Genomic DNA, 24,260 nt, shown 5'->3' on the forward strand with positions numbered 1-24,260 from the left:
ATCATTACCCAGCGTTCATCATTTATAATAGGTTCCCTCTTGGTGCTGTACATTCTGTGAGTTTGGACCTACATATACTGACATGTACGTATCATTATAGTATCTTTTAGAGTATTTTCACTTCTCTAAAAATCTTCTGGTTTCTACATATTAATTCCCCCCCTCCCCCTTACAACCTCTGGCAATGGCTGATTCTTTTGCTGTAGAATCCACAGTTTTTGCCTTTTCCAGATTGTTGTATACTTGGAATCATATAACATGCAGACTTTTCAGATGGGCTTTTGTCACTTGTATATTTTTTCACATGTATATTTTAGGTTTCTTCATATCTTATGGCTTCCTGATTTTTTTTTTTCTTTTCTCTCTTTTAGTGCTGAATAATACTGTATGGTCTGGATGTAATAAAGTTTATTTACCATTCACCTGTTGAAGGGCATCTAGATTGCTTCCAGGTTTTGGCAGTTTTGAGTTATGAAGCTTCTGCAGTGTGCAAGTTTTTATGTAGATGTACATTTTCAGTTCGTTTGAGTAAACACAAAGGAGTGTGACTGCTGGATCACATGGTAAGAGTATGTTTAGTTTTGTGAGAAACTGACAAAGTGGCTGTAGCATCTTGCATTCCTTCCAGCAGTGAATGGGAGTGCCTGTTGCTCCACATCCTCACCAGCATTTGGTGCTGTACATGTTCTCATTTTGGCTATTCTAATAGGTGTGTGGTGGAATCTCACTGTTGTTTTAATTTTCATTTCCCTGGTGACATATGATTTAGAGCATCTTGTTTTCATATGCTTTGCTGTCTGTTTATCTTCTTCAGTGAGGTGTCCGTTAAGGTCTCTGGCCCATTTAATTGAGTTCTTTGTTCTCTCATTGTTGAGTTTTAAGTATTCTTTCTATATTTTGGATAACAGTTCTGTATCAGATGTGTCTTTTGCAAATGTTCCCTCCCAGTCTGTGATTTGTTGTCTCACATCTGTTGACATTGTCTTTCACTGAGCAGAAGCTTTCATTTTAATGAAGTTGAACTTACCCATTATTTCTTTCATGGATCATGCCTTTGGTATTGTATCTAAAATGACATTTCCAAACCAAGGTCTTATTAGTTTTCTCCTATGTAATCTTCTAAGAGTTTTACAGTTTTGCCTTTTATATTTAGGTCTTGAGTTAAATTTTGTGAAGGGTGTGAAGTCTGTCTAGATGTTTTTTTTTTTTTTTTTTTGGCATGTGGATGTCCACTTGTTCCAGCACCATTTATTGAAAAGACTGTCTTTGCTATCCTATTATTTTGCCACTACCGTACTTTCTTGATTACTGTAGCTTTATATTGTCTTGACGTCTGATAGTGTCAGTTCTCCAGCTTTGTTCTTCTTCAGTATTGTGTTGGCTGTTCTGGGCCTATTGTCCTTTTAGAATCAATTTGTTGATGTCCAAAAAATAAGTTGCTAGAATTTTGATTGGGATTGTTTTGAATCTATAAAGCATGCTGGAAAGAAGTGACATCTTGACAGTATCGAATCTTTCCCATCCATGAACATGGAATGTCTCTTCATTTATTTAGTTCTTCTTTGTTTCAGTTCATCAGAGATTTGTAATTTTCTTTGTATAGCTCTTGCACAAGTTTTGTTAGACTTATAACTAAGTATTTCACTTTTGGGGGTGCCATGTGAATGGTATTGTGTTTTAAATTTCAGATCCACTTGTTTATTGATGGTATTTAGGAAAGCAATTGACTTTTATATAATAACCTTATATCCTACAATCTTGCTATATCATTTATTAGTCACTGGAAGTTTGTTTTTTGTTTTTTTTTTTGGTCATTTCTTTCAGATTTTTCATATAAAGGGTCATGTCATCTGCAAACAAATCCTTAAGTAAAAATCAACCATTATAAAAATTTGAGGCTGTGAAATGTTAGTTCTTTAGTTGTCAGTGGTAATGTTAATTTGTATGTGTGATGCTAAGAGGTAATTAATAAGGTGAATATGAAGGTCTTGTCTGTATGCATTTATTTATTTTAATGGCTCTATTGTAAAATAAAATATTTTCTTTCTATTTAGCCTTTTCTGGATATTCAACAAATACTAAGTACAACCCACTCCAAATAAAAGCAGAAATAACAAGTCATCGGGATGGGGTGAGTAAAAATGAGTGTTTTTACACTAGAAGCAGCATGTGTATTTTTTATATACTGATAACATCACTTATTATGATTTACTTAATTCCTTTGATAGGAAGAGAAAAGTTTCATTTTAAAGCCTCAGCCCATCTAACAAAAAATTGCTTGTATCCCTCTGTGTATTTCATAGGGCTAGATTCATCTGACATTTGGAAAGATTTGGGGATGTCAGGGCCCGACCTCACAGGGCTGCTTCCCTGTATTAGTGGGATGCCAGCTCTGTACCTTGGCAACTTTAGCATCTGCTGTTCTTCCCTGGTCTCTGTATTCCCAGAGAAATCTTGCCTGCGATGGTGTTTGACCAGAAGGTGCCGGTGCTCCTTGCCAGTGGTGCTGGGTTCTTTGTGTGCCACCGTGTTCCATCCCTTCATCCTCTTGTCTTTGGTGTCTGGGAGGGGGGACAGGAGACATCTTGGAGACCAAGCCTCCCATCCTAGTGTCTCAGTGCCTAAACCAGAGTGTCTCTTTTAATGCTGTGGTTCTCACATTCTAGTGCACCAACAAAAAACACCTGGGGCATCAGTTCAAAGTGTGAGCCCCATCCCCATTTCCATAGAAACTGTCTCATTACCATGCTGGCTGCCCCTGGAAGAGGCAGGGCTCCCTGCCAGCGAACGGCCCACAATTAAGTGTCCCCTGCCCGCCCGGCTGCCGGAGATGGCTCCCAACCCCAGCCAGCGCGGTTCAGAAGGGCTGTCAGTATGCCTGCTTTCTGGAGCGATCAGACATCTGCGTGGGGATTTTTCTCGGCGTCTTACAAAACATGAGCGCGCCCCATCCTGTGACCAGGCGCTGCCCCTGTTACGAGATCCCAGACGTCGGCCTTCCTGCGATTTTCACTGGATGCTGTGTGAGCAGACTTGCCAGGTGCCCCGAAGACGCTGAACAAAAGACATGGGAACCATTAGGTTTAAAATCACTTCCTGGGCTGTGCCCTATGTCCCCTTGCTCGGAAGGCACTTTGTCACCAGGCTCCAGGGCCGGCAGGCTTCTCCAGAGGTGGGTGGAGGGGTCTCTCTCCTCCACGAGGGGCTCGGAGGGGCTGCCCTGGGTCTGCAAGCCCTCCCTGTCCCATGCAGTCACCGTGTCCTCGATTCGTCCCCACACGTGTGTCACTGTGTATGGAAGAGGGGGAGCGAGTGTGGTGGACCTTCCCAGGGGGACCTGGGGAAGACGCGGGGTTTCTTCTGAAGGAGCCAGAGGTGGAGTTTTAACAAGGCCTGGAGTGGGTCCTAGCACCTGTTTAAATAAGTACTGCAGGCGACTGACTTTCAGGTAGTGGGAAGCCATGCTTTGAGCAACAGTGTTTCCTAGGTGGGATCTGTGGGTAGTAAGCGGAAGAGAGGATGAAAAACGTATGACAAAGTTTGCTCATTGCAATGTGTAAATCAATACCTTGAAAAAGAAAATCGTTGCCGGTTCCAGGGCTCCACATGGGTAGAAAGCTATTTGTGACCCGGGCCTTTTGTGTCTAAGCGAGCTGGCCCCTCTGCCAAGGCTGTTTGATGTGCCAGGGATGGGAGGTCATGGAGAGACTGGGTGACCCCGTGAATTGCAAGCTAGTCAGAAACTTAGATGACAATGCTAACAACTGTAGAAATCATTTTTCACAGCTTCTTTATGTGGAAAAAAAAATGTAATTTGTCTTTAGCTTTCCAGATTAAAACGAGAGCTGACCCAGATGAAGCAAGAACTGCAGGACAAAGAAAAGGGGGTAGAGACCCTGCAAGAGTGAGTGGCCTGCAGTGACAGAGGGAGAGTTTCCCTGTGATTTCCTGTTTGGTGCCGGGACATGTGTCCTAAAGCTTCACGGGTGTTCACTTTTATGCTTTTATTTATGCTCATTATTTTCCTAAATTAAAAAAAAATTGTATTGAAGTATGGTTGATTTACAGTGTTGTGTTATTTTCAGGTACACAGCAAAGTGATTCTGTTATGTATATATATATACATATATATTCTTTTCCATTCTTTTCCATTATAGGTTATTACAAGATAATGAGTATAGTTCCCTGTGCTATGCAGTAGGTCTTTGCTGGTTATCAATTGTATATTTAGTAGTGTGTATATGTTAATCCCAGAATCTGTTCTTTGAAGCTACTCAGTTTTTAAAATACTTGAGAAACAAGATCCTTATTTTTATATTATGCTCATTATCTCTAGCTACATACTTTATATATCTAAGTAAAGCTGTTTAATCATTATTAAATTAAATTTTCTTAATTAAAAGTACATTAAAAAAAAGTACATTAATTTAAAAATTAATTTCTCCTTTCTCATTAGCCATGCTCAAGTGCTTACTAGCCGTATGTGGTTAGTTCAGCTTTTCTCTACCTCAACGCAATTGACATTTTCAGTTGTCCTATGATATTTTATGGAGGATGTCCTGTCCATTGTATGATATTTGGCAACATCCCTGGGTTCTCCCCACTGGATACCAGTGACACCTCTTGATTGTGACAACCAAAAATGTTCTCCAGTACTGGTAGATATCTCCTAGGTGGACACATTACCCCTCATTTGAGAACCACCAGGCTAATGACGACTGTATTGGACAACTCAAATAATAGAACATTTCCATCATTACAGAATGTTCTATTTGACAATCTAGTTTATAGGTCTTCCTCCTGTTGTCATCTTTACAGTTAGAACTATATTCCTATTAAGAGTTTGGGGATGAATTTCTTATAATTTGTGAGCTATATTAAGTTAATGAACAAGTGTTATTTTATCAATGATAACATCATTGGTTTACTTTTTGGATGAAATTATTCTTGATTTGTATCCTACCTTCATTTCCTGAACTTGGGCACATGCTTCACATTTTCTGTGCCTACTTTTCTCATTGATTTGTGAATGGTAATCATTCTGATAACAGCAGCAGCATCTAATACATAGTCAGCTTTCAGTTTATGGTAGGAATCCATATGGTTACTATTATTATTGGTAAGGGTAGCAGCATTCCACTCTTTGCATCCAATATGCAGATTCAGAAATCCTGTGTCAGATGTGACTGCGGTATTGATTCTTTATAAGGTAAAAGATGAATGTCACTGTTCAACAAATATATTATTTCAGTGTCATATAAAGGTAATTAACATAGGTCAAGTCCTGTTCTTTAATACTTGGTTGAAATTAATTTTCTTAATTATCTAGATTGGTTGGGTTTATGAGTCATTTGTCTTTTTTTGGGGGGGGAGGGGTTGTTGTGGTGGTGGTTTTTTTAATGGACATTACAGCTCTGGAATTTATTCCTCTTATAACTGGAAGTCCATACCCTTTGACCAGCATCTCCACATTTCCCCCACCCTTTAGTCCCTGGTAACCACTACTCCAGTCTCTGTTTCTGTGAATTCAATTTTTTTTAGATTCCACATATAAGTGAAATAATACAGTATTTGTCTTTTCTGTCTGACTTATTTCACTTAGCATAAAGCCTCCAGCTCTCTTTAGGTTATCACAGATGGTAAGATAGCATTCTTTTTTAGTGGCTGAATAATATTGCACTGTGTGTATGTATATGTTTATCCAGTCATCTGTCAGTGGGTCATTAGGTTCTTTCTGTGACTTGGTTATTGTGAATAATGCTGCAATGAATATGGGAGTGCATATTATTTGATGGAGGTTTCATTTCCTTATAATATATACCAAGAAGTAGAATTGCTGGATCATATGTTAGCTCTATTTTTAATTTTTTGAAGAACCTCCATTCTGTTTTCTGTAGTGGTTGTATTGCTACCAACAATGTACAAGAATTCCCTTTTCTCCACATCCTCACCAACAGCATTTCTCATCATTTTGATGATAGCCATTCTGACAGGTGTGAAGTGGTATATCATTGTGGTTTTGACTTGGATTTACCTGAGTCTTAGTGATATTGAGCATATTTTCATGTGCCTATTGACCATCTGTGTGTCTTCTTAGGAAACTGTCTATTCAGATCCTCCCCTTATTTATTTATTTATTTTTAATAAATGAGTTTTTAATCAGTAATTTCCCTTTTTGGTTTTAGTCCAGTTGGAATTGAATTTCTTTTCTTATTTATTTATTTATTTATTACATCTTTATTAGAGTGTAATTGCTTCACAATGGTGTGTTAGTTTCTGCTGTATAACAAAGTCAATCAGCTATACATATACATATATATATCCCCATATCCCCTCCCTCTTGCGTCTCCCTCCCGCCCTCCCTATCCCACCCCTCTAGGTGGTCACAAAGCACTGAGCTGATTTCCCTGTGCTATGTGACTGCTTCCCACTAGCTATCTCCCCTTATTTTTAAATTGGATTGTTAGTTATTTTGCTATTGAATTGTATGAGTTTTTTTAATATATTTTGGATATAACCTGTGTTAATTTCAATGGCAAGGAACTTGTTCCCTATGTTTTCTTACAGAAATTTTACATTTGGAGGTCTTACGTTTAATTTAAATCCTTAATCTATTTGAAGTTAATTTTCATGAGTGGTGTAAGATATGTGTGCAGTTTCACTGTTCTGCGTATGAATATCCAGTTTTCCCAATACCATTTATTGAAGAGACTTTTCTTTCCCCTTGAATATTCTTGGCTGCCTTGTTAAATATTAGTTTAACCTATAGTGGGCTCTCAGTTTTGCTACATTGGTCTATGTGTCTCTTTATATCAGTACCATACTGTTTTGATAACTATAGTTTTGTCATATAGTTTAAAATCAGATAGTTTGATTCCTCCAGCTTTCTTCTTTCTCATTATTGCTTTGGCTTTATGAGACCTTTTTTACAAATTTAGAATTGTTCTTTACTAATTCTGCGAAAAATGCCTTTGGAGTTTTGATAGGGATTGCATGGAGTCTATAGATGCCTTTGAATGGCGTGGATATTTATAATCCTTTGTGTCTGTGTCTTCCTTTTCATTCATAATTTTATTTGAGTCTTCTCTCGTTTTTTTTTCTTGGTAAGTTTAGCTAAAATTTTGTTTATCTTTTAAAAAACCAACTCTTGGTTTCGTTGATTTTTTAAATTTTCTCTAATTTGTACTTCATTTATTTCTTCTCTGTTCTTTGTTATTTCCTTCTTTCTGCTAAGTTTGGGCTTAGTTTGTTTTTCTCTTCCCCTGAGGTGTAAAATTACGTTGTTTTTTGAGACCTTTTTCTCCCCTCAAAATATCTGGTGTTTCTTGCCTTTAAACTTCCCTCTTACAACTGCTTTGGCAGCATCCCATAGGTTTTAGTATGTTGTGTTTACATTTACATTTGTTTCAAGATATTTTTAAATTTCTTTTTTGATTTTATCTTTGAGCCATTGGTTTTTCAGGTGTGTATTATTTAATTTCCACATAGTTGTGAATTTTCCAGTTTCTCTCCTGTCATTGATATCTAGTTTTATATTTGTGATCAGAGAAGATACTTGGTATAATGTCAGTCTTTTAAGATTAAGGATAAGATTTTAAGATTTCTTAAAAATAGTTTTGTGAACTAACACATGACCTGTCCTGGAGAATATTCCTTGTGTTCTTGAGGAGAAGGGTATTCTGTTGCTGTTGGATGGAATGTCCTGTTAGGTCCATTTTGTCTAAAGTATAGTTCAACTTGATTTTCTGTCTGCATGATCTATCCCCTTTTTTTTCTTATGCTTTATTGGTGATTTTAAAAATTTTTTATTTTTTTATTTTATTTATTTATTTTTGGCTGCATTGGATCTTCATTGCTGCATGCGGGCTTTCTCTAGTTGTGGCGAGCGTGGCCTACTCTTTGTTGTGGTGTGTGGGCTTTTCATTGCAGTGGCTTCTCTTGTTGTGGAGCACGGGCTCTAGGCGTGCGGGCTTCAGTAGTTGTGGCTCGCGGGCTCTAGTGCACCGGCTCAGTAGTTGTAGTGCAGGGACACAGTTGCTCCGTGGCATGTGAGATCTTCGCAGACCAGGGCTCGAACCTGTGTTCCCTGCATTGGCAGATGGATTCTTAACCAGTGTGCCACCAGGGAAACCCTATCCATTGTTGAAAGCAGGGTATTAAAGTCTCATACTATTGTTGGATCATTGTTTATTACTCCCTTCAGATTTGTTAGTATTTGCTTAATATATTTAGCTCTAATGTTGGATTTGTATATATTTAATATTGTTGTATCTTCTTGACGAATTGACCCTTTATAATTACATTATTATAATGTAATTATAAACCTTACATTATTTGACCTTCTTTAATTCTTCTTCCTGTTTTTGGCTTAAAGTCCATATTGTCTGTTGTAAGTATTTTGCTTTCTACTTGCCTGGAGTAGCTTTTCATCCCCTCATTTTGAGCCTGTATGTGTCCTTGAATCAGAAGTGAGTCCCTTGTAGGCAGCATATAAGTGGGTTTGTTTATTTATCCATCTAACCACTCCATCTCTTTTGACTGCCGCATTTAGCCCATTTACATTTAAAGAACTTATTGATATGTAAGGAGTGATTGCTGACATGTTAATTCTTTTTCTTTTTTTTAAAAGATTTATTTATTTGGCTGTGCCGCATCTTAGTTGTGGCACTCGGGATCTTCCTTGCCACATGCAAGATCTTCATTGTGGCATGTGGGATCTTTTTTTTTTTTTTTTAGTTGCATCATGCAGGCTGCAGCTAAAGATTCCACATGCTGTTACTAAAGATCCCACATGCCACAATGATGTGTTCATTCTTTACTGACTGTTTTATAAGTTTCTTTGTTCCTTTCTTCTCTTGCTGTCTTCCTTTGTGAATTAATGATTTTTGTAGTTGGTACTCTGATTTTCTTCTTCTTACCTTGTTTGTATCTGTTACAGATTTTTGTTTTGTGAGAGGCTTACTTGAAATGTCTTAAAGATATGACAATCTATTTTAAGCTGATAACAACTTAATTTTGATTGTATACAAAAACTCAACCATTTATACCCCCCGTACCCATTTGATATTTTTGATATCACACTTCACTTGTTTTTAAATTTCATATTCATTAACAAGTTATTGTTACTCCAGCTGTATTCAGTTCTTTTGTCCTTCAACCAATATACTAGAATTAGGTGGTCAACATGCCTCGCTGTTAAAGTGTTAGAATATTCTGAAACTGAATATATAGACGTGGCTTTACCTGTGTCTTATAGATTTTCATGTTACCAATGAGTGTCTTTTTGTGTTAGCTTGAAGAACTCCTTCCAGGATTTCTTGTGAGATAGATCTAGTGGTGATAAATTCCCTTAGCTTTTGTTTATAGGGATTGGCTTTATTTTGCCTTTAATTCTGAAGGACAACTTTGCTAGATAAAGCATTCTTGGTTGGCAGTGTTTTTTCTTTCAGCCCTTTGAATATATCGTTCTGTCCTCTCCTGGTCTGTAAAGTTTTTGTTGAGAAATCCTCTCATAGCCTTATAAAGGTTCCTTTGTATGAGAGAATGATTTTTCTCTTGATGGTTTGACATTGTCTTTGATGTTAGAAGGTTTTATTATAATGAGTGTTGGAGAAAAAAATCTTTGGATTGGAATTTTAGAGCGACCTAATTGCTTTATGAACTTTGATGTTCAAATCTGTCCCAAGGTTTGGGAACTTCTCAGCCATTATTCCTTCAAATAAGCTTTCCACAATCCTTTCTCCTGCTCTTCTCCTTCTGGGACTCCAATGATGTGTAAATTGTTCCTCTTATTGTCATTCCATTGGTCCTCTAGGCTTTCTTAATTCCATTTCATTCGTCCTTCTTTTTGCTCCTCAGGATGGATAATTCCAAATGATCTGTCTTGGAGGTCCCTGATTCTTTCTTCTGCTTGGTCAAGTCTGATATTGAAGCTCTCTATTGAATTCTTCAGCTCATTCTTTGTTTCTTTTTAATGCTTTCTATCTGCTTGTTGAACTTATTTTGTGCTTGTGTTGTTTTCCTGAAAGCATTATTATTTTTCTATGTTCTCTTGCAGCTCTGTGATCATCTTTAGAATAATTATTTTGAATTATTTCGCTGGTAATTCCTGAATCTCCGTTTCTTTAGGTTAATTATTGTATTCTTACTGTGTTCTCTATTACTTTACTGTTTTCCTTAGATAGTGTTATGACTCTTCATGATCCCTGTGCCTTGTGTAGGTGTCTGTGCATCTGAAGAAGCCATCACCTATTCCAGACTTGATGGTTTCAAGTTCAGTTTATGACTCTGTGTCTTCAGTTGGAAAGACCTTAACACAGTGGATGTCCTTATGCTTTTCAGCATGTTAGAGAATGCTCTGACCCCTAGTTTAGTGGTATGGGGCACCAGTTGTCATGGCATATACCTGGACTAGACATGTGGAGGGTTTGGTGACTCATTAGCATAGGCTTTCAGGTCCACAGTATTGACAACTGCAGGTGTCCTGTAGTGGCTGCAGTGGCTGTTGAGGTCTTCAGCCGTTACTCTGGGTACAGTGGCTAGAGAAAAGGGAAAAGAGCAGTGGTGGCTAGAACCAGTGGTTTTGCATATACTTGGCTGTGGGGCCAGCCCTGGGTGCCTATATAGTAGCAGTGGCTGTTTCCAGACACATGTATTGGTGGGGGCCAGGGTAAGGGCTGGGGCCAAGTACGGGCTCACTGGCCGCTGCAAAGACCCTGGCTGTTGATGTACACTACTGTGTCTACTGGTTCTTGACACAAGTACATGACAGTGGAGACAGTGGCAGGGGGTGGACTGGGATTTTGCAAGTGCACAGCTGGAGGAACTAGTTGCAGGTGTACACAGTGTTGTAGGCCAGTGACTGGAGAGAGGGCAGAATCTGAACCTACAAGCTGCTGTGGTGTATTAGTTGTTGGTGTGCTGTCCTGTGGCTGCACAGACTCTGCCCACGTGCGTGTACTGCTGTTTGTTGAGGCCAGTGATGAGGGTTCAGGCAGATAGCATTCAGATGAATAGCAGGACAAGCCAGTCCTAAGCATGTGCATGCTGATGGGCCTCAGCAATGAGCATGTTATTGCTAATTCAAGCAGCTGCAGAGGCCTTGGCTGGCTACGAGTGCAGATCCTGGGCTCTGGAGGGAGGCATCAACAAACAATAATACCAATGGCAAGGGGCTGATGAAATCTGCAGGGTATCTGTGGCAATTGAGCAGGCTATATGTTTCTGCAGTGGTAAAGCTGCTGGGGTCCACTGCAGGCCAGATAACTGGGAACCACAGTTGCTTCTCCTGCTGTTGGAAACCTCTGCTCTTCCTTCTTCTTAGCCATCTCTCTACATCTCAGTCTGTCAGTGTCTCAGTGGGGTGAACCAAAGTGAGTCCTTGCTCTGATGCCCTAGTAAGCAGGGTAAGCTGGTTGCTTACCCCACTGTCCCTTTACTGGCAAGGGGAACTCTTTATAGCAGAGTGGTTCTCACCTGATGCTGAGTAGTGCTGCCTGGGGAAGGGGACAATCAGATAAAATGAGGCTGTTCTTCATTCCCTTTTTTGCAGTTATTCTCAGGGTTTTTGTTCCACTGTGTTGCTGAAGTGTCTAAATGGAACCCAGAGCTCTCCCAGAGCTGTTCTGTTCCTAGATAACTCATTGTTGATCTCTGTGGGGGGATGGAGGATTGTGTCTTCTATGTCATCTTGATCTGAAGTCTTTTAAACTAATTGTCTTCTTTTTGCTTCCCTGACCATTACCCAGCAATGTGTTCATTCTCCTCTGATTTGGATCTACAAAAGGAGTTCCTTTAATTAGCTATAGTTAGGTAGCACAGCATGTAAAAATTTTTTTCTCTTAAGCAAATCAAGCTTCATTTTCAACATCAGCTACTGGTTTTGTTACTCATTTTGTCCCTTTTTGTGATGCTTCCTGGTACACCAGTACCCGTTCTGTAATTTTATCCTGTACAACTCTGCCCGCCTCCAGATGCTCAGATGCCAGCTAGGGTGCTTCTGTATGTGCTGTAACTGTGTCCTCCTGGGTCACTTCTACTAAAGGGCTGGTTGTCTCTTTTCTTGGTGTGAAGCTACTCATTGGGGTTTCGTATTGTCAATCTGAGGCATGCATTTATAACATTTCCCGTCAGCTTTTTACTTAAGGTTTTACACATATATCTTTTCAGGATGATTTCCTGAAAGAGGAATTTCTGGGCCAAATGGCAAATGCGTTTGCTATATAGTTAGATATTGCACCGTTTTGGATTTCCATCACTGACACAAGTGATTCTGTTTCCCAGAACTTTACTAACATCATGTGTTGTCAAACCTTACTGTTTTTGTCAGTCTTATAGGAGAAATTTCTCAGTGTAGTATTATTTCACATTTCTTTTGAGGCCTTTTATAAAACACTTCAGAACATGTATAAAATGTGTGAAATACTTGGTGCAAACAAATATTAAAAACTCTTACAGCAAGTAATTAAAGTCTCCAGATAAATTGGGCTATCCTTTTCCAGTGAAAGGACTAGTAGGCTCTGCTGCCCTAAAGTTTCTGAAGCTTGTTTTGAAAGGTTATCTTCATGTAACTCATTACTAGCATCCAGAGACATGAGAGGGGAGGACTCAGAATGAGTTTCCCAAATGGGTGATGCCCAAGAACATACATCTGATTGGATAAAGCCCACCCACATTATGCAGACTAATATGTTTTACTCAGAGTCCACTGATTTTTTTTTAATTTTTAATAATAGTTTTTATTGGAATATATTTGATTTACAGTGTTCTGTTAGTTTCAGGTATACAGCAAAGTGAGTCAGCTATACATACATATGTCCACTCTTTTATGTATTATTTACCTGTATAGGCCATTACAGAGTATTGAGCAGAGTTCCCTGTACTATACACTAGGTCCTTATTAGTCATGTATTTTATATATAGTAGTGTCTGTATGTCAATCCCGATTTCCCAGTTTATCCTTCCTCCCCTTCCCCCTGGTAACCATATGTTTGTTTTCTGCATCTGTGACTCTCTTTCTGTTTGTGAATAACATCATTTGTACCATGTTTTTAGATTCCACATGTAAGTGATATCATATGATATGATATGTCTTTCTCTGTCTGACTTACTTCACTCAGTATGACAATCTCTAGGTCCATCCACGTTACTGCAAATGGCATTATTTTGTTCCTTTACATGGCTGAGTAATATTCCATTGCATATATGTACCGCATCTTCCTTACCCATTCCTCTGTTGGTGGACATTTAGGTTGCTTCCATGTCCTGGCTATTGTAAATAGTGCTGCAATGAGCATGGGGTGCATATATCTTTTTTGAATTATGGTTTTCTCTGGATATATGCCCAGGATTGGGATTTCTGGATCATACGGTAGCTATGTTTTTAGTTTTCCAAGGAAACTTCATACTGTTCTCCGTAGTGGCTATATCAATTTACACTCCCACCAACAGTGCAAGAGAGTTCCCTTTTCTCCACACCCTCTCCAGCATTTATTGTTTGTAGATTTTCTGATTTTCTGACTGGTGTGAGGTGATACCTCATTGCAGTTTTGATTTGCATTTTTCTGATAATTAGTGATGTTCACAATCTTTTCATGGGCAACTTGGCCATCTGTATGTCTTTGGAGAAATGTCTATTTAGATCTTCTGCCCATTTTTTGACTGGCTTTTTTCTTTTTTTTGATACTGAGCTGCATGAGCTGTTTGTATATTTTGGAGATTAATCCCTTGTCGGTGTCTTCATTTGCAAATATTTTCCCATTCTGAGAGTTGTCTTTTGTTTGGTTTGGTTTCCTTTGCTATGCAGAAGCTTTTAAGTTTAATGAGGTCCCATTTGTTTATTTTTGTTTTTATTTTCATTACGAGGTGGATGGGAAAAGATTTTACTGCAGGTAATGTCAGAGTGTGTTCTGCCTATGTGTTGCTCCAAGAGTTTTATAGTATCCAGTCTTACATTTAGGTCTTTAATCCATTTTTACTTTATTTTTGTGTATGGTGTTAGGGAGTGTTCTAATTTCATTCTGTTACATGTAGCTGTCCAGTTTCCCAGGACCACTATTGAAGAGGCTGTCTTTTCTCCATTGTATGTTCTTGCCTCCTTTGTCGTAAATTAGGTGACTATATGTGGGAGGGTTAATATCTGGGTTTTCTATCCTGCACCATTGATCTATATTTCTGTTTCTGTGCCAGTACCATACTGTTTTGATTACTGTAGCTTTGTAGAGTAGTCTGAAGTCAGGGAGCTTGATTCCTCCCACTCCGTTTTTCTTTCTCAAGATTGCTTTGGCTGTTCATGTGTTTTTGTGTTTCCATACAAATTGTGCAATTTTTTGTTCTAGTTATGTGAAAAATGCCATTGGTAGTTTTCTAGGGATTACACTGAATCTGTAGATTGTTATGGGTAGTATGGTCATTTTCACAGAGTTGATATTCCAATCCAAGAACATGGTATATCTCTCCATCCGTTTGTATCATTAATTTCTTTCATCAGTGTCTTATAGTTTTCTGCTTACAGGGCTTTTGTTTCCTTAGGCAGGTTTATTCCTAGGTATTTTATTCTTTTTGTTGCAGTGGTAAATGGGAGTGTTTCCTTAATTTCTGTTTCAGATTTTTCATCATCAGTGTATAGGAATGCAAGAGATTTCTGTGCATTCAGTTTGTATCCTGCTGCTTTACCAAATTCATTGATTAGCTCTAGTAGTTTTCTGGTAACATCTTTAGGATCTCTATGTATAGTATCATGTCATCTGCAAACAGTGACAGTTTTACTTCTTTTCCAATTTGGATTCCTTTTATTTCTTTTTCTTCTCTGATGACTGTGGCTAAAACTTCCAAAACTCTGTTGAATAATAGCGGTGACAGTGAGCAACCTTGTCTCATTCCCGATCTTAGAGGAAATGGTTTCAGTTTTTCACCATTGAGAATGAAGTTGGCTGTGGGTTTGTCATATATGGCCTTTGTTATATTGAGGGGGATTCCCTCTGTGCCCACATTCTGGAGAGTTTTTATCTTAAATGGGTGTTGAATTTTGTTGAAAGCTTTTTCTCCATCTATTGAGATTATCATATCGTTTTCATCCTTCAGTTTGTTAATATGGGTTATCACATTGATTGATTTGCATATATTGAAGAATCCTTGCATTCCTGGAATAAACCCCACTTGATCATGGTGTATGATTCTTTTAATGTGCTGTTGGATTCTGTTGGCTAGTATTTTGTTGAGGATCTTTGCATCTATGTTCATCAGTGATATTGGTCTGTAATTTTCTTTTTTTGTGATATCTTTGTCTGGTTCTGGCATCAGGGTAATGGTGGCTTCGTAGAATAAGTTTCGGAGTGTTCCTCCTTCTGCTATATGTTGGAAGGGTTTGAGAAGGATAGGTGTTAGCTCTTCTCTAAATATTTGATAGAATTGCCCGTGAAGCCATCTGGTCCTGGGTTTTTGTTTTTTGGAAGATTTTAATCACAGTCTCAAGTGCTTGTGACTGATCTGTTTATATTTTCTATTTCTTCCTGGCTCAGTCTCGGAAGGTTGTGCTTTTCTAAGAATTTGTCCATTTCTTCCAGGTTGTCCATTTTATTGGCATAGAGTTGCTTGTAGTAATCTCTCATGATCCTTTGTATTTCTTCAGTGTTAGTTGTTACTTCTCCTTTTTCATTTCTAACTCTGTTGTTTTGAGTCTTCCCCCTTTTTTTCTTGATGAGGCTGGCTACTTGTTTATCAATTTTGTTTACCTTCTCAAAGAACCAGCTTTTAGTTTTATTGATCTTTTCTATTGTTTCCATCATTTCTTTTTCATTTCTGATCTGATTTTTATGATTTCTTTCCTTCTTCTAACTTCAGGGGTTTTTTGTTCTTCTTTCTCCAGTTGCTTTAGGTGTAAGGGTAGGTTGTTTATTTGAGATTTTTCTTGTTTCCTGAGGTAGGAATGTATTGCTATAAACTTCCCTCTTAGGACTGCTTTTGCTGCATCCCATAGGTTTTGGGTCCTCGTGTTTTCATTGTCATCTGTTTCTAGGTATTTTTTGATTTCCTCTTTGATTTCTTCAGTGATCTCTTGGTTATTTAGTAGCGTATTTTTTGGCCTCCATGTGTTTGTGTTTTTTACAGTTTTCTTCCTATAATTGATATCTAGTGTCATAGCATTGTGGTCGGAAAAGATAGCTGATATGATTTCAATTTTCTTAAATTTACCAAGGCTTATTTGTGACCCAAGATATGATCTATCCTGGAGAATGTTCCATGAGCACTTGAGAAGAAAGTGTATTCTGTTGTTTTTGTATGGAATGTCCTATAAATATTAATTAAGTCTATTTGTTTAATGTATCATTTAAAGCTTGTGTTTTCTTATTTAATTTCATTTTCGATGATGTGTACATTGATGTAAGTTGGGTGTTAAAGTCCCCTACTATGATTGTATTACTGTTGATTCCCCCTTTTATTTCTGTTAGCATTTGCCTTACGTATTGAGGTACTCCTATGTTGGGTGCATAAATATTTACAGTTTTTTTACCTTCTTTGGGTCCTTCTGTAATAGTCTTTACTTTAAAGTCTATTTTCTGTGATATGAATATTGCTACTCCAGCTTTCTTTTGATTTCCATTTGCATGGAATATCTTTTTCCATCCCCTCACTTTCAGTCTGTATGTGTCCCTTGGTCTGAAGTGGGTCTCTTGTGGACAGCGTATATACGGGTCTTGTTTTTTATCCATTCAGCCAGTGTATGTCTTTTGGTTGGAGCATTTAATCCATTTACATTTAAGGTAATTATCAATATGTATGTTCCTATTACCACTTTCTTAACTGTTTTGGGTTTTTTATTGTAGGTCTTTTCCTTCTCTTGTGTTTCCTGCTTAGAGAAGTTCCTTCAGCATTTGTTGTAAAGCTGGTTTCGTGGTGCTGAATTCTCTTAGCTTTTGTTTGTCCGTAAAGTTTTTAATTTCTCCGTCGAATCTGAATGAGATCCTTGTCGGGTAGGGTAATCTTGGTTGTAGGTTCTTCCGTTTCATCACTGTAAATATATTGTGCCACTCTTTCTGGCTTGTAGAGTTTCTGCGGAGAAATCAGCTGTTAACCTTGTATATTATTTGTCATTTTTCCCTTGTTGCTTTTAATAATTTTTCTTTGTTTTTATTTTTTTGTCAATTTGATTACTATGTGTCTAGGTGTGTTTCTCCTTGGGTTTGTTCTGCCTGGGACTCTTTGCGCTCTCTGGACTTAGGTGACTATTTCCTTTCCCATGTTAGGGAAGTTTTTGACTCTAATCTCTTCAAATATTTTCTCGTGTCCTTTCTCTCTCTCTTCTCCTTTTGGGACCCCTATAATGTGAATGCTGGTGCATTTAATGTTGTCTAGAGATCTCTTAGGCTGTCTTCGTTTCTTTTCATTCTTTTTTCTTTATTGTGTTCCATGGCAGTGAATTCCACTATTCTGTCCTCCAGGTCGTTTATCCCTTCTTCTCCCTCAGTTATTCTGCTGTTGATTCCTTCTAGTGTATTTTTCATTTCAGTTATTTTATTTTTCATCAGTGTTTGTTTGTTCTTTAATTCTTCTAGGTGTTTGTTTTTTAATTCTTCTAGGTCTTTGTTAAACATTGTTTGCATCTTCTTGATCTTTGCCTCCATTCTTTTCCAAGGTTCTGGATAATCTTCACTATCATTATGCTGAATTCTTTTTCTGGAAGGTTGCCTATCTCCACTTCATTTAGTTGTTCTTCTGGGGTTTTATCTTATTCCTTCATGTGGTACATAGTCCTCTGCCTTTTCATTTTGTCTGTCTTCCTGTGAATGTGCTTTTCCTCCCACAGGCTGCAGGATTGTAGTTCTTCTTGCTTCTGCTGTCTGCCCTCTGGTGGATGAGGCTATCTAAGAGGCTTGTGAAAGCTTCCTGATGAGAGGAACTGGTCTGGATGAGTTTCAGATGGGTAGGTGGTAACTCTTCTCTGAATGTTTGGTAAAATTTGCCTGTGCAGCCATCTGGTACTGGATTTTTTTGTTGTTGGAAGTTTTTTATTCACAGTTTCAATTTCAGTACTTGTGATTGGTCTGTTCGTATTTTCTGTTTTTTCCTGGTTCGGTTTTGGAAGGTTGTACCTCTCTAAGAATTTGTGGATTTCTTCTAGGTTCTCCATTTTACTGGCGTATAGTTGCTCGTAGTAGTCTCTGAGGATCCTTTGTATTTCTTTGGTGTCCACTGTAACTTCTACTTTTTCATTTCTAATTTTATGGATTTGAGTCCTCTCGCTTGTTTTCTTGATGAGTCTGGCTAAAGGTTTATCAATTTTGTGTATCTTTTCAAAGAAGTAGCTTGTAGTTTAATTGATTTTTGCTATTGTTTTCTTTGTTTCTATTTCATTTATTTCTACTCTGATTTTTATGATTTCTTTCCTTCTACTGATTTTGGGTTTTGTTTACTTTTTCTCTGGTTGCTTCAGGTATAAGGTTAGGTTGTTTATTTGAGATTTTTCTTTTTTCCTGAGGTAAGATTGTATTGTTATGAACTTCCCTCTTAGAGCTGTTTTTGCTGCATCCCATAAGTTTTCAGTTGTCATATTTTCATTGTCATTTGTTTCTATGTATTTTTATTTCCTCTTTGATTTCTTCAGTGATCTCTTGGTTATTTAGTAGCGTTTTGGTTAGCCTCCATGTGTTTGTGTTTTTATAGTTTTTTCTCCTGTAATTGATTTCTAATCTCATGGAATTGTGGTTGGAAAAGATACTTGATAAAATTTCAGTTTTCTTAAATTTTTCGAGGCTTTATTTGTGGCCCAAGATGTGAACACTCCTGGAGAATGTTCCATGTGCACTTGAGAAGAAAGTGTATTCAGCTGCTTTCAGGTGGAATATCCTATAAACATCAATTAAATCTGTCTGGTGTATTGTGTCATTTAAAGCTTGTTTTTCCTTATTTATTTTCTGTTTGGATGATCTGTCCATTGGTGTAAGTGGGGTTTTAATGTCCTCCACTATTATTGCATTGCTGTTGATTTCCCCTTTTATGGCTGTTAGCATTTGCCTTATGTATTGAGATGCTCCTATGTTGGGTGCACATATATTTATAACTGTTATATTTTCTTCTTGGATCGATCCCTTGATTGTTGTGTAGTGTCCTTCCTTGTCTGTTGTTAACAGTCTTTATTTTAAAATCTATTTTGTCTGATATGAGTATTGCTACCCCAGGTTTCTTTTGATTTCCATTTGCATGGAATACCTTTTCCATCCCTTCACTTTCAGTCTGTATGTGTCCCTAAGTCTGAAGTGGGTCTCTTGTAGACAGCATATATATGGGTCTTGTTTTGTATCCATTCAGCCAGTCTGTGTCTTTTTTTTTTTTTTGGAACATTTAATCCATTTACATTTAAGGTACTTATGGATATGTATGCTGCTGTTACCATTTTCTTAATTGTTTAGGGTTTGTTTTTGTAGGTTTTTCCCCTTTCCTTCCTCTTTTGTTCTCTTGTCATTTGATGATCATCTTTAGTGTTGTGTTAGGGTTGCTGTTTGTTTTGTGTGTGTGTATCTGTTGTTTTTGCATTTGCTGTGCCCATGAGGTTTTTTAAAAAATATCTTTATTGGAGTGTAATTGCTTTACAGTCTTATGTTAGTTTGTGCTGTACAGCAAAGTGAATCAGCTATATGTATACTTATATCCATATATCCCCTCCCTCTTGAGCATCCCTCTCATCCTTCTAGGTGGTCACAAAGCATCAAGCTGATCTACCTTTGTTATACAACAGCTTCCCACTAGCTATCCATTTTACGTTTGGTAGTGTATATGTGTCAGTGTTACTCTCTCACTTCGTCCCAGCTTCCCCTTCCTCCCCATGTCCTCAAGTACATTCTCTACGTCAGCATCTTTATTCCTGTCCTGCCACTCGGTTCATCAGTACCATTTTTTTAGATTCTTTTTGTGAGCATTAGCATACAGTATTTGTTTTACTCTTTCTGACTTCACTCTGTATGACAGGCTGTAGGTCCATCCACCTCATTACAACCCATGAGGTTTTGATACAGCAGTCTGTGTATGTACAAGGCTGTTTTAAATTGCTGGTCTCTTTCCCACCTAGAAAAGTTCCTTTAGCGTTTGTTGTAAACTGGTTTGGTGGTGGTGAATTCTGTCCGCTTTTGCTTGTCTGTAAAGCTTTTGATTTCACCATCAATTCTTAATGAAAACCTTGCTGGGCAGAGTATTCTTGGTTGTAAGTTTTTCCCTCTCATCACTTGAAATATATCATGCCCCTCCCTTCTGGCCTGCAGAGTTTCTACTGAAAAATCAGCTGATAACCTTATGGGAATTCCCTTGTATGTTACTTGTTCCTTTTCCCTTGTTCCTTTTAATATTTTTTCTTTTCTTTTTATTTTTATCACTTTGATTAATATGTGCCTTGCCATGTTCCTCCTTGGGTTCATCCTGTATGGGCTTCTCTGTGCTTCCTGGACTTGAGGGAGCATTTCCTTTGTCATGTTAGGGAAGTTTTCGGCTGTAATATCTTCAAATATCTTCTCCGGTCCTTTCCTTTCTTTTCTTCTTCTTCTGGGACTACTATAATGCAAATGTTGGTGCATTTAATATTGTCCCAGAGGTCTCTGAGACTTTCCTCATTTCTTTTCATTCTTTTTTCTTTGTTCTGTTCTGTGGTAGTAATTTCCACCATTCTGTCTTCCAGTTTACTTATTTGTTTTTCTGTCTTAGTTATTCTGCTGTTGATTCTTTCCAGTGTATTTTTCATTTCAGTTATTGCGTTGTTCATCTCTGTTTGTTCTTTAACTCTTCTAGCTCGTTGTTCAACATATCTGGTATCTTCTCAATCTGTGCCTCCATTCTTTCTCTGAGATTTAGCATCATCTTTACTATCATTACTCTAAATTCTTTTTCAGGTGAATTGCCTATCTTCTCTTCATTTAGTTGTTCTTGTAGGTTTTTATTTTCTTTCTTTGTTTGCAGCATGTCACTTTGTCTCACTTTCTGTGTTTGTGGTCTTCTTTCCACAGACTACAGGATTGTAGTTACCCTTGCTCTTGTTTCTGCCCCCTGATGGGTGAGGTTGGTCCAGGAGTTTGTGCAGGCTTCCTGGTGGGAAGGACTGGTGTCTGCCCTCTGGAGGGTGGTGCTGGGTCTTGTCCCTCTGATGGGCAGGGCCTTGTGAAGGGGTGTGTTTTGAGGTGGCTGTGAGCTCAGTATGTCTTTAGTCTGCTGATTGGTGGGGCTGTGTTGCAGTTTTGGTGGTTGTTTGCCCTGAAGCTTTCCAGCACTGGAGCGGGAGGGTTGCTGCATGGGCCTGGTTTTTGGTGGTGAAATGTGGACCTCTGGGAGAGCTCACTCTAATCAGTATTCCCTGGGACATTCACTACCAGTGTCCTTGCCCTCGCAGTGAGCTATAGTCGATCTTTGCCTCCCCAGGAGACCCTCCAAGACCCCTAGGTAGGTGTAGTGAGGTGGACCTCACTGTCCTTAGTTACCTGGCCCTTGGGTGTCAGTTGTGGTTTCAGCCCCACCTTTGTGTGTGGGCCACCCACAGGGGTCTGCTCCAGAGGCTGCCCCAATGCACACAGGTCTGCCCCAATGAGGAAGGGGTTCAGAGGCAGCGATAGCCAGGGTTGTGGGATCCCTGGTGGGGACCAGGCACATGGGGTTGCTGGCAGCCGCAGGCATGAGAGAGCTGGCCCCAGCAGGGACCCGGTGTGTGGGGGAACCAGTAGATGTGGTGCAGGAGAGCCGGCCCTGGTGAGGGCTTCTGCTAGTGCCCAGCCACAGGGGCCTTTCCTAGTGCCCGTCTGTGGGTGCAAGAAAACTGGCCCCGGCAGCAGCAGGGTGTGTGGGGGAGCTGGTGCAGAGTCCACTGATTTAAATGGACTCATTTAAAAACACCCTAACAAGAACACCCAGAATAATGTTTGACTCAATCTCTAGACATTGTGTCTCAGCCAAGTTTGACATATAAAATTAAACATATAAATACATTGCCCTTATAAAAACATATGGACCCTACTTTGCCCACTGTGAAGGGGGTGGGTGATGGATGTTGCACTCAACAGAGTACATTTCTATTAGAAACAAGCATTGCTACAGATGTTGACTGGATTTAGACTTTAGAGTCAGGAAATAAGGGTTTGAATCCCAGATATACAAGATACCAGCTTTTCATTTGGGGGCACTTAATCTCTTTGAGCCTCAGTTTTGTGTTATAAAATCGTAGAAAATTATGCTTCTCTCATAAGGCTGTTGAGGGAATTAAATGAGGTGACAGACATAAACCATGTAGCAAAACCCTGTCACCTAGTAGGTGCTTGATACATTTAACTATTTTCATATAATAATGTTTTGTATAATAGTGTCTAAAGATAACTATTTCAAAATTTCAGTGCTTCAGACAGTCTCAGAACATTGAGATCTCTTTTTTTAATAGCTTTCACACTTTTTAACAGTGGAATCTTTTCTGCTTTCCTTCCCGCTAAATGACATATTCTGCGGAAGCAGACTGTCTGAGATGGAGAGAAAGGAGGGGCTTGCCAAAGCAGGGGTGAGGATCCCTGACTACTGCTTGGCCTCTCCCTTTAGCTACCCCACCTCACTGTGTTGGGACACCCTCAGGACAGAGTGAAAGCAGCTGCTCTCGGTCAATCTTCATTCCTTTTTGAGCCACTTGGGTGGAGCTAAGCTCAGGGCCCACTTCCGTGGCCTTGAAGTTGAACTTTTGTTCTCCGAGGAGCTTTGTGGTGTCTGCCAATGAGAGGCATTACAGCAGTGGTCCCAATCCTTTTTGGCACTAGGGACGGGTTTCGTGGAAGACAATTTTTCCATGGGCGGGGGGTTGGGGGAGGATGGTTCAGGCAGTAATGTGAGCAATGGGGCGTATTGTTCAGATGCTAATGCCAGTGACGGTGGGGTGATGGTTCAGGTTGTAATGTGAGTGACATGGAGTGGCAGATGAAGCTTTGCTCACTCTCCCACCACACACCTCCTGCTGTGCGGCCTGGTTCCTAACAGGCTGTGGACCAATACTGGCCTGTTAGGAACCCCTGCATTACAGGGTTGCTGATCCCCTCTCCCTGATGGGAATCAGGGCCTGTTTTCCTCCAGGTGGCGGCCGTTACCATTTTAGATGCTGGTGCCTTGACAGGCAGCTGGCGCAGTGCCTGGCTTTACTGTTGGCTGCACTTAGACTCCGTAGCTGCTAAAAGATATAATGACGTCACAACACCTAAGTACAAAGCTGGAGCTGATGTGGTTAGAGTCTTAGTTGTGGGCTTAACAGTGGGTGTGTGTCTATGACTATTTGATTTTCATATTTGACTCTATTGACTTTCAAGCAATTGAAAACACTTTGTTCAATGCAGTAGAATTTCATTTCTCTATATGGGTGTCAGTGTCAAATGACAATTCATTTGCTGTATTTCTCATTCTGGAGGAGCCAGTAGACCTGGTTAGCAGTGGCATTGACACTTACAGAGAAATCACACTTTTCTGGCCTTGGGTTTTTGTTTGAAAGTCTACAGGTTTCATTTGAGTGATGAAATTAAAATGTAAACATATACATAAATGTATGATATACATCCTTATCACAGAATGAATGAAAGAATACATTATCATGTAAATAATTTTCATTTTTTCATAAAGAAAAGTTGGGCCACATCCTTGGTAGATGCAGTCCTGTGAGAATGATGGTCTTTTATTTCTGCCTTGTGTTAGAGACTCTGGGTTCTCCATAGAGTGCCTACAATGGAAAACTGTGTGGGATTTTCTTCTTCTTTTTTTTTTTTTTTTTTTTGTTATTTTGGCTGTGTTGGGTCTTCGTTGCTGTGTGCAGGCTTTCTCTAGTTGTGGTGAGTGGGGGGTGGGGGGTAGCTACTCTTCATTGTGGTGCACTGGCTTCTCATTGTGGTGGCTTCTCCTGTTGGGGAGCACGGGCTCTAGGTGCACGGACCAGTTTTCATAAATATTTTATTTGTTGCAGATGGCAATCATAGCAGTGCTGTTGAGCCCTGAAGCCCTATTCCAAAGGGAGAGAATGATTTCCTGCTTGTTCTCTCATCCCAATGGTGATGATAGCTCAGATCAGCTCTGGTGCTGAGTTTTGCTGTGAGTTGTGACATTTGTGGCCAGGAATTTGTTAATGATAGTAAAGTACCGGAGTTGGTGAATTTTTAACTTTTTCTCCCATGAATAAGTAGACTGAGCATTATCCTGATAACAATAATCAGCGCAGACATTATACACCAGATAAGCCCTTTCCTTACATTTCTCATTAAATGTGAGGGACATTT

General features: G+C 39.0%; 1 protein-coding gene across 1 annotated transcript in view; it reads left to right on the plus strand.

The window, feature by feature from the left end:
- LOC118889446 (protein WWC3-like) overlaps positions 1–24,260 on the plus strand; it is a 268,253-nt gene that overhangs the window by 27,276 nt on the left and 216,717 nt on the right. Inside the window, exons 4-5 of the mRNA XM_036841197.1 lie at positions 2,055–2,131; positions 3,825–3,904. Of these exons, the coding sequence (XP_036697092.1) occupies positions 2,055–2,131; positions 3,825–3,904 (157 nt within the window). The remainder of the gene's footprint in view (positions 1–2,054; positions 2,132–3,824; positions 3,905–24,260) is intronic.

Source organism: Balaenoptera musculus, chromosome Y (genome assembly GCF_009873245.2).
Source record: "Balaenoptera musculus isolate JJ_BM4_2016_0621 chromosome Y, mBalMus1.pri.v3, whole genome shotgun sequence".
Taxonomy (NCBI): Eukaryota; Metazoa; Chordata; class Mammalia; order Artiodactyla; family Balaenopteridae; genus Balaenoptera; species Balaenoptera musculus.